Genomic DNA, 10,509 nt, shown 5'->3' with positions numbered 1-10,509 from the left:
CTTTGATTGTGACAATGTATACCTGCAGGCCGTTGACCCATGCTTGATTCACCTCTCGTAGATGATCGGGTGTTGCGTTAACACTGGTTCACTCTGCCAATTAACATCTGTTATGCAGCTGCCAGCATGGTTCCCCATCTGCTTCAATCATCTCACAGGTAAGGTAAATCAACCCTGGGCGTGATGATCCAGCAAGGAGTGTTGTAAATGTTGTCCGTGATCTTTTATTATATCAAAGCCAAGGGCTCACAGAGTTATCTGAGAGCAGCAAGGTCCGTCAATATTTAAACACATCCAGCAAACGTGTCTGAAAATGTCCCCCTCAATATCCGATTAATAGTTCTAATTAGTCGACTGTATCTGGGATACCGGTAAACGGCCTGCGTGTCACTGACCATGTGGTGACTGGGAACCTCGGAACAGTTGCACATCCTTGACCATGGTCAAGTTACACACTGAATTTTGTAAACACGGGTTTTGGTTGAGGACTCAAAATTTGTCGAGCCAGATGGGCCAATTGGTCCATATCATGACGTCTCATTCTGTCAGTCGGGTCATGTGACCAGTCATTCCTAAGACCAACACGTTATTGGCCAAGTAGCAGACAGGACAACCTGGTTTTAACCAGGAGACCAGGCAGCCCAGTCTGCCCACGCTTCTGAGACATGTTGTGCCACCTCTCGGTCACAACACTTAAACCCAGATGCCACACTTACCCAGGTAAGTAAATGCTACAAGTCACTAAAATACAGTACTCCAACACTGTGGGAATTGCCCTGTTCGTAAGCGTGCCATGTTAAGGTGAAAAGAGTATTTTAATAGTTCCTTCCATGGCGTGGCATTATAATCTGTAATAATAAATGTCAGCGTGTGTTTATCAGTCCGTCCGGCCATCAGTCTGTCAGTCTTCTCCATAACTCCAAAACCATGAAACCTAGTGGGCCCAAGCTTTGCATGCATACAAAGGAAACTCCAAGGTGGTGCATGAATGAAAATTGGGTATTTGGGTTAATTTAAACACATTTTGAAGATAATTTAGGGGTTGCTCATCATGAAAAAGCAAAATAAGCCTCACCAAGATGGCGCCAGCCAACTGTCAGCTCGCAAGTCTTAAACCACCATTTTTTTTTGGGGTCCTGCTCAAAAAAGCTTTGGCTCGGAACAGACCACAACGATTTCTTCACGATAAAGTTTTTCTTTTTTCACTATCCTCACTCGTATTATATCGAATGCTTTACAAATCACTGGATATATTGCAATGATTATAAGCGCCTGAAGACGCCAACATTTGGGGCTTTATTTCATTTCCGCACATGCCATAACCTCAACAATCTCTTAAATTGAGCCAAATTATAACATTTAAGCTCCAGAATTGAACTTTTGCATCAGTTCTGACTGCAAAAAAAAAAAATTGTAAATTTGTGCAATTCAGACATATTTGACATTTCGGTGTCTCCGGGAGGGGGGTGTTTAAAAAATATGACAGACAACCTTTCCTTATCAACCGTTTTATTAGAGTGCTTTGTGGAGTGCTTGAGTCACTTGGCGAGCACTCTACAATCTTCGCACTGTAACTGAGTACTGTACGGGTTACCCTCATACAACCTGTGTTCTGATAACGCGTTTCACTAGAGTCTGGATTAAATACGACGACAACAACAACGCTAAGCCTTCCTGTGAAAGTCCTCCGTGCTCCCTCATAAATACACGTAAAAAAATTAAACGTTTCGTTTTTAAAAGTTTATTCAAACATGTCATTGGAGTGCTTGTTTGGAGCGCTCTTCAAGCTTTGATTTCTGCAAGCTTCCATGGCGACATCACGGCATGGTTGTACATGTGAACATCTCTGGCGTTAAGAAGGCAAACAAAATGAGATGATTACAATGAGTAAAAAAAGTGTTCATAGTTACAAAGCAATGAATTGCCACATCACAGCAGGATAGCCGAGAGGTATGCACGCTCGCTCTAAGCTGTCCAGCCAGGGTGTGAATCCAGACCCAGCTATAAACTGTCATTCCGGTGTTTTACAGGCATGGTGATTCATCAATGTGTGTGCCGTCTCTTGGATGGATGTTAAACTGGACGTCACATCTTCCGGAATCCTCCGCCTATCCTCTCTCTCTCTCTCTCTCTCTCTCTCTCTCTCTCTCTCTCTCTCTCTCTCTCTCTCTCTCTTTCTCTCTTTCTCTCTCTCTCTCTCACTCTCCCTCTCTCTCTCCCTCTCTCTCTCTCTCTCTCTCTCTCTCTCTCTTTCTTTCTCTCTTTCTCTCTCTCTCTCTCTCTCTCTCTTTCTCTCTTTCTCTCTCTCTCTCTCTCTCTCTCTTTCTCTCTTTCTCTCTCTCTCTCTCTCTTTCTCTCTTTCTCTCTCTCTCTCTCTCTCTCTTCCCCCCCCCCTCTCCCCCCACCATCAGATTCAGAGTGAGCCGACTGGAGGAGTACAAAGGTCGCTGCATGTGCGAGCATGCAAGCAGACCTTTGCCTGGTCGATAGATGTCCCCACCCGGTTTTATATAGAACCCGGTGGTTGAAAATAAAATGTTGCTGTTTTGGCACTTTTTATCGCCCCTCCTTCCCTGCCCCTCATGCTGTTTTCCCTTCCACTGCCTTCACCTCCTCTCCTTTCACACTCCCTTCCCTTCCCCTCACACTGCATTATCTTCCCCTCACACTGCCTTCCCTTCCACCTCCCTTCATGCTTACCTCTTCCCAACCCCCCTCCCATCTCCACCCCCATGGACACCTTCCGATGGTCTCCACATCTTATATATTATTTCCGAGTTTGTGGTTTCGTGTCGCGCTATCTTCGACTTTGTTCTGCGGTCGAGTAACGTGATATTCGGCTTACATTATCTCAAAGACCATATGAGGTGCATGGTACAAAAAAAGTAAATAAAATGGTTCTGAAACGGTGAAATCGTATTCCACTTACTGCATTAAAGTAAAATTACTACTGATGCTCTGCATCAGTTCCTTTCTCAAACACACCCACCCCAACATGTCGCGCAGAGCGCGGGTTATGCTAGTGCTGTTTTAACGTTCCCCATTTCGTTCATTCCTGCACTATCACCTCCCCCATTTCTCCACAGGTCCACTACCAAATGCAAGTTGAGAACCACTCCCCTCATGCTTACCTCCTCTCAAACCCCCTCCTCCCCCATTTTTCAGCTCCCCCACTCTCCCCCATCTTCCTCCCTCCAGGAGTGCACAGCAACGTTTGGTGAAGTGTTACTCCCCCTCCCCCCCACTTCCAACCTCCCGCCTTCCTCACGCGTCTTTGCGCCCCACCCCTCCTCCCGACACTTCCCTTTCTCTCTCTTACCCCTCCTCCCTCCACTTCCCCTTCTCTCTCTTACCCCTCCCACCTCCCCCCACCTCTCTCCCCTCCTCTCTTTCCCACCCCTCCTCCCTCCACTTCCCCTTCTCCCTCTTACCCCTCCCAACTCCCTCTCCCCTCCTCTCGCCTACCTCCTGTCTCCTTCACTCCCCCACCTGTCTTCCATCCTCTCTCCTCTCCACTCCCTCCTCCCCTCCCACCACTTCTCTCTTCTCCACTTCCTCCTCTCTTCCTCCTTCCCTCCCACCACCTCTCTCCCTCCTTCCCTCCCACCACCTCTCTCCTCTCTCTCTCCCTCCCCCACCTCTCTCCTTTCCACTCCCTCATTTGTGCTCTTCACTCCCTCCTCTCTCCATCCCTCCCCCCCCCACCTCTCTTCCCTCCTCTCTCCTCTCCACTCGCTCCTCTCTCCCTCCCTTCCTCCTTTCACCACTCCCTCATCCACTCCTCACATCTCTCTCTCTCTCTCTCTCTCTCTCTCCACTCCCTCCTCACCTGTCTCCCCTATCTGTGGGCCAGGGATCCAGCATCACGTGGGTGTCTTCTGCATTCTGTACACAAATGGGAGAGTGCTTAATCAGCACACGAGAGGTGGTAGAATCGATGTCCCCACCTCCTCCATTGTTTACAATCCCAACATGTCGCGACCTCATTATTTCTTCACCATTGATCACAGAATAAAGTTAAAAATTCTCGACGTTAACCACATGACTAATAAATATTTATAAGATATGAACTTCAAAAATTAACTCCAAGGACACGCGGTAGAGTACATACCTCCTCCAGGTAATACCTGATCCATGAGAACATATCGGGCCCATCACATGTTTGAAATATCAAACTTGGAGGAAAGTGTTGCAAGTCCGAGTTGTGAACTCTGAAACCAGAGTGAGTGTCGAGTTCACGAAGACTTTTCTATTTCCTTCGATCAACATCGTGACCCGTGACAGGTCATGTCGCCACGAAACAGCTCATCTCGCCATGTTGGTCCACACAGGATACCAAACACGACCCTCGGACACACGGTGTGTCACCTCTCGGTGGGCAACACTCAAGACCACGTGTCACACTGACCCTGTGGTATTCTCTCTGTGCTCCTCCGTCACCTTTCCCTCCATCACACGAACTGTACTGTAAACAGTGAACATCATCTTTGATATATTAACATGATTAACAATTGGACCTGTTGACAAGATTCACTCAACAACAAAGAGGAAAAAATCCACAATTTTAAGAAAGTGAAAACGATGATGCAATTCCACGTGTTGTTTCTGTTGGTTGATGTTTGCTGGTAATCCAAGATGGCGGATCGCAAGGGTGGTGACGTCACAGTCTGGTAATCCAAGATGGCGGATCGCAAGAGTGGTGACGTCACATGAATGTTGTGGCGGTGGGTTTGGTGGCTGTACGTTTGAGGAGAGGAGGTGAAATGAAATAACTCCTGAAAAGAATTACAATATATTAATTTAAGAAAGGATTTTAAATTAAAGATAACTATTATTATGATTAAAATAGAATGAAGTTCAAGTCTCTTCCGCCACCCTTCACCCAACCCGAAAACATCTCCCCACAATAATAACGATTTATTTATTTCAAAATTAATAAATAACGCCGATGAAACCTTATAATTTGAGATTATGATCACGCTGAAATGTCTTCGTCGAAGTACGATTGTGGCTGACGTCACTGTGTGGTAACCCGTGGTGACAATAGAACGATCACGTGGTAACAATGGGGTCGTGGTTGTGAAAGATCATTCCTGAAGTGGACATCGAGCCGTGTGGACGTGTTTTGTTCGGCTCCGTGTTTTTATTTCAGGATAGTTCCACAAACGGTCTTGTCCTCCCAAGATGCGTCTTTTTAAGAAGAAAACGCAACCAAGGTTCGTCACAGGGTTTTTCACGTCATTATGAGTGAATTTTATCTGTTCATGAGTCACCTCGTTCGTGCTTTCTCAAAGGTAGTTATTTATTGATGAACGATAACCTCACGTGGGGAGGGTATAACGATGAGACATTTTAATTGCGTACGTACTAAATATATCCTTACTTGTCCGAGTCATTGGGGAGTTGTTTGTTGTCTTCGGCACGTCACGTGGTACAAGCGGATGACCTGTCGATGGTTCGGACTGGACATGATCGTTCACAGGGAGAAAAGTCTGAGGAGGTGGGAGGAGAGGGGTATAGTTTGTCTATTAATTACGTACTATATAAAGGTATTGTCAATTAATTATGTACTTTATAAAGGTGATTGTCTATTAATTACGTACTCTATATAAGTGATTGTCCATTAATTATATACTATATAACAGTGTCTATTAATTATGAACTATATAAAGGGGATTGTCCATCAATTATGTACTATATAAAGGTGATTGTCCATTAATTAGGTACTTTATAAAAGTGATTGTCCATTAATTACGAACTAGAAAAGGTGATTGCCCATTAATTATGTACGATAAAAGGTGATTGTCCATTAATTATGTACTATATAAAGGTGATTGTCTATTAATTGGGTACTATATAAAAGTGATTGTCCATTAATTATGTACTATATAAAGGTGATTGTCCATTAATTAGGTACTTTATAAAAGTGATTGACCATTAATTATGTACTATATAAAGGTGATTGACCATTAATTATGTACGATATAAAAGTGATTGTCCATTCATTGGGTCATAATGGAACCATGACGTTGTCTCTGAATGACACACTCACACCCCTGTTTACCCGAAGAAACGAGGAAAACCCCTAAGGATCCTGAGACCCTTTTGACCCCAAAAACCCAATTAGATCCCTTATGAACCCTTGAAACCTTCGCACTTTTTAATAGACAATTGACCTCCATGACCTTCAGACCATTTTTACATGTATTAAGACCCTTTAGACAATTGCCCTTCAGATAATTTGAAGAATCTTAAGACAGTTGTGACCCTTGAAAGTTTAAATTGCACCCTTTAGACCCCTTTGACCTTTTAAAGACCATTTTAACACTTTAGACCAAATGAGAACTTTTTAAACCTTTGACTTTTACATCAAACCAATTTATTTTCCATGATTTTGAGACCTTTATACATGTACAGATAATTGCTTGGAGGAAGGGGTTTGGGGGTTATTACCCTACAAGTGAATTAATCAGTTCATCACCCCACGAGGGAAGTGCGGAGTAGGGTTAAACAATTGGTTCACTCTGTCTGTCAATGATCGATGATCGAGGAACGACGTTTAATGTATTATTATTTAATTTTCTATTTTGAACACGAGAACATGAATCGGAACATGAACCTGCAGATTAGCAGTGGATTGGTTCTGAAATTTCCAAATTAAACGAAATCTCATCCTGACCACATGGAAGAGTGACATCTGAACGTCATTAAAATATTATTGAAAATCACTTCAAACGGAAAACCTCCTGTTTTCAGTGACGTCATGAAAGACACAAACAACAGGTACAAATAAGTCATTAAATGTGTTCAATAAGGTGGTGTAAAAGACGCTGTATCAACGACGGTAAACTGATGAAAAAAAATATTTTCTCGAGTCTTTGAAACTTTATTTAAATGGAATTAGAGACTTGAAGATGAGAACACAAATCGCATTTTTGACACTTCCAAAAACCTCCAGTTTAGCAGAACTCGGACAAAATATGACGCCATCTCGACCAATCAAATCTGATGAGCTCAGTCACTCTCTCTCAGCATTGTGAAATATCGAGATTCAGCCAAAATTCCGGCTCGTGGGAAATATTGATCGTGCTTGGGAAGTCAAAGCAAGATTTGAAAAGACCCTTCTTATGTCCTTTTTCTCAAGACGGAATGGATGTGGATGTTCTATGAACTCTCTAGTTTACTTATGATCACTTGGTGGTCGGAGGAAGGGGTGGTGTGATCGTGTGGAGGAGGTACAGGAACATCACCAGTGGATGAAGTTTGTTGGCTCATGGAATATGAACGAACATCGATTGCACATTCACTCGTTCACCCATCTCGACCAAAATCATGTTTTTTTGTTTGTTTGTTTGTTTGCTTTTATAAACCTTTGCCTGATGTTGTTTTACTTAATGTGATGGTTGGTGAAGGGGGCATTGTCGTGTCAGTAAACGGGGCATTGTCGTGTCAGTTGTTCAAATGGAGAATGTTTCTGATGACCAGTTTTGTACATTTGTCCTCTGTTGTTGATTGAAGAGATCTGTTCTTTTTCAGGGAACCAAAGATGATTGAGTCACCTGGATCTGATGACGTCACTGTTCATCAGTCTCCAGGTTCAGAAGAAGTCAGTGTTGATCAGTTTCCTGGATCAACAGACATCGGTGTGAACGTGTCATCACCACAAAAGATGACAAAGAAAACCTCTGTTTGGAAGCGTTTCAAGTAAATAATTCTATTTTCCTCCCAGTCACCTTTTTAACTTGTTTTGGATATATCTTTATTCAATGTCAACAAATGTACAAGAAATTGACTTTTCAATCTTTTTCTCCCTAGGCACAAGTTCAGCAAATATCTTAAAAAGTGGAAGGGTTGTGGTGACAATGAACATCATATGTAAGTAAGAGTTTGATGATCCATTGGGAATGTCATGACATGAAATGCACCTGCAACAGAAATGGTATTCCTTTCAGGAAATTGATCTAACCCTGCCGTATCTTGATCACATTTTGCTTCTGCAATATTTCCTGTATCACAGGTTAGAGGTTTCAGGGTTGAAGGATTGCTTTGAGGTGCTTGCACTGAGTTGTTTAGCCTGGGTTGGAATCTTGACCCAGATGTGAATGGTCATCCTGATGTTTTGCATGATGGATTTTGCATTGATGTGTGCACCGTCCCATCAAAGGACTATCTGCCAGTGCTTGGTGTGTTGGTGGTTGTTAAGGATCGCATCATGTGTCTTACAAAGAGCATCATGTGTCTTACGAATAATCGCCAGTACACTGAACAAATTACAAATTCCTGCCAGTCAACAAACGGATTGGTCATCCGATTTGTGAAAGACTTGAGCCACAACTGTTCCCACTGCCATGCCCCATCATAAGGGAGACAGAGCTCAAGAAGAAGAGAAAGTTTAAGGCTATAATGAAATGGAAGACCAAGAAGGAACTCGAAGAAGTAAAGAGCAAAGATGGAGTCATCAGGAGGAACGTGGAGAGGAATCATCTGTCGAGAATAAGTACAAATGATAGGTATCAGGTGGTACCTGATCTGACGAGGGACTTGAACACGGAATAACACTTCAACCAGATGGATTGAAATGTTTTTATACGTTTGCAAGTATTTGATCCACAATAAAAGACAGCAATAACTGCTTTGTGCAATGTTATATCGGAATAATAGCACCAACACTGTCTTCCAATACAAGGAACTTTCAGGAGACTATTTATCCCATCAAACCTTCTCGTAATGAACACCACATTGATTAAATTAATCAGTTTATTTACACATCACTGTTAAAGTGAAGGGGGTTGGGGGTTTGAGTGGTGTTGGGGTGTATGGAGATGAGAACAGTGTGGAGGAGGTGCAGAAACATCACCATGGAATGAACAAACATCGATGGCACATCCACGTGCCCGCCTGTCCAGCTCGACAAACATCATCGTTTTTGGGGTTTTTATTCACCTTTTCCTGATATTGTTTTATTTTATGTTAAGTTTATGGGAGGGGGCATTGGAATTGAGAATGTATATGACGACCAGTTTTGTACATTTGGACTCCATTGTGGATTGAAGAGAACTGTTCTTTTTCAGGGAACCAAAGATGAACGAGTCGCCTTGTTCTGATGATGTCACTGTTCATCAGTCTCCTCCTTCAACAGACGTCGGTGTGAACGAGTCGTCACCACAAAAGATGTCAAAGAAAACCTCTTTTTGGAAGCGTTTCAAGTAAATAATTTTATTTTCCTCCCAGTCACCTGTTTAAACTTGTTTTGGATATATCTTTATTCTCCGTCAACGAATGTACAAGAAATTGACTTTTCAATCTTTTTCAACCTTGGCACAAGTTCAGCAGATGTCATAAAAAGTGGAAGGGTTGTGGTGACATTGAACATCGTGTGTAAGTAAGAGTTTGATGATCCATTCGGAATCTCATGACATGAAACGTTCCTGAAATAGAAATGGAATTCCTTTAAGGAAAATGAAAGTATCCCTGTTGTATCTCAGGTCATCTTCTATGTGTTTGGAAGTCAGCTTACATCACCTTTGTCAGCCAATCTTGCTGCTTAGATATGTTGCTCATAAAAATCACTTCCGCTTTGCTGCGGAGTTGTGTTGGATGATTTGGTTTGAACCTGAACTTAAAACGGATTAAATTAAACATTTAACATTTTCTCCCTCAGATTTCAACATCACTCCAATGCACATTCTGGAGTTGTTTAAATTTTCCTCAAATAAGAATATTATGAGGAACATCAGATACCATTGAGTACACCATAAAAATACACATTTACCTCGAGATAATTGGGGTCTGTTCCTCATCTTGAACTCTCTCCCCCATGTATGCCCCCATCGAGAAACCAAACTTGGCGGACCCTGAGGCAACGTGCAAAATTTGCTTGAGTAGTTGAGTCATTTTATGTCCTGGTGTGGATCGGCTTGTTACTCTCACCTCACCACACACTCCCAACCGTGGGACAAACTCCACCATGTTATTAGAAACACCTCACCGTCACGTCATTCAAAACACCTCACCACCACATTAAGAACACCTCACCTCCGATCTCTTCCTCACACAATAATCCATTGGTTTATGCTCGAGTTCGTTATGCTTTGTGCTGAAATGGCAGCTAAGGTTTGCACGTGTCATTAATTAATTTGACAAAACGTCACCACAAATCACATATTGAGGTTTTGAAACATCTCCACTGCTGATTGGAATAAATCCAAACGTGATGTATGAATCTTCATAATGTTGTTTCAAAGAGCGACACGCTTTCTTGGTTGTTGGTGGGGGGATCGGGTGATCAGATTCTTCCTCCCTGCCACGTTTTCATGTGCTGGTCTGTTTGAAGAAACCTTCCAATGATGCTTGTTTTGATAGTGTGTGTGGAGACAATCCTGGAAAACAGAAAACGATGAATTAGGAAATATTTTTTCACTTTTAAAAATGGAGATATAAAAACAGATTGTGTAGAGCACATATGGGTTAAGTAATGGAAGTGAGGCCTTCACACAGTTTGTTGAAATC

The 10,509-nt window shown here is 42.6% G+C and overlaps 1 protein-coding gene across 2 annotated transcripts; it reads left to right on the top strand.

Moving 5' to 3' along the window:
* Positions 1–23: 23 nt before the first annotated feature.
* On the top strand, positions 24–9,342 carry LOC147007432 (uncharacterized). Of its 2 annotated transcripts, none has more exons than XM_085867164.1 (4): positions 24–158; positions 7,537–7,704; positions 7,816–7,875; positions 9,072–9,342. In XM_085867164.1, the coding sequence occupies exons 1-4, from the start codon at positions 127–129 to the stop codon at positions 9,208–9,210; spliced, it is 399 nt and encodes a 132-aa protein (XP_085723290.1). In that variant the 5' UTR covers positions 24–126; the 3' UTR covers positions 9,211–9,342. The 2 variants fall into 2 exon arrangements, with proteins under 2 accessions (XP_085723290.1, XP_085723289.1); XM_085867163.1 differs by lacking the exon at positions 24–158 and adding an exon at positions 4,825–5,216.
* Positions 9,343–10,509: the final 1,167 nt, after the last annotated feature.

Source organism: Eptatretus burgeri, unplaced genomic scaffold, assembly GCF_056783735.1.
Source record: "Eptatretus burgeri isolate ZD-2024b unplaced genomic scaffold, Ebu_testis_v1 Ebu_testis_scaffold_172, whole genome shotgun sequence".
NCBI classification, from domain to species: Eukaryota; Metazoa; Chordata; class Myxini; order Myxiniformes; family Myxinidae; genus Eptatretus; species Eptatretus burgeri.
This window is presented reverse-complemented; position numbering and strand designations above follow the sequence as displayed.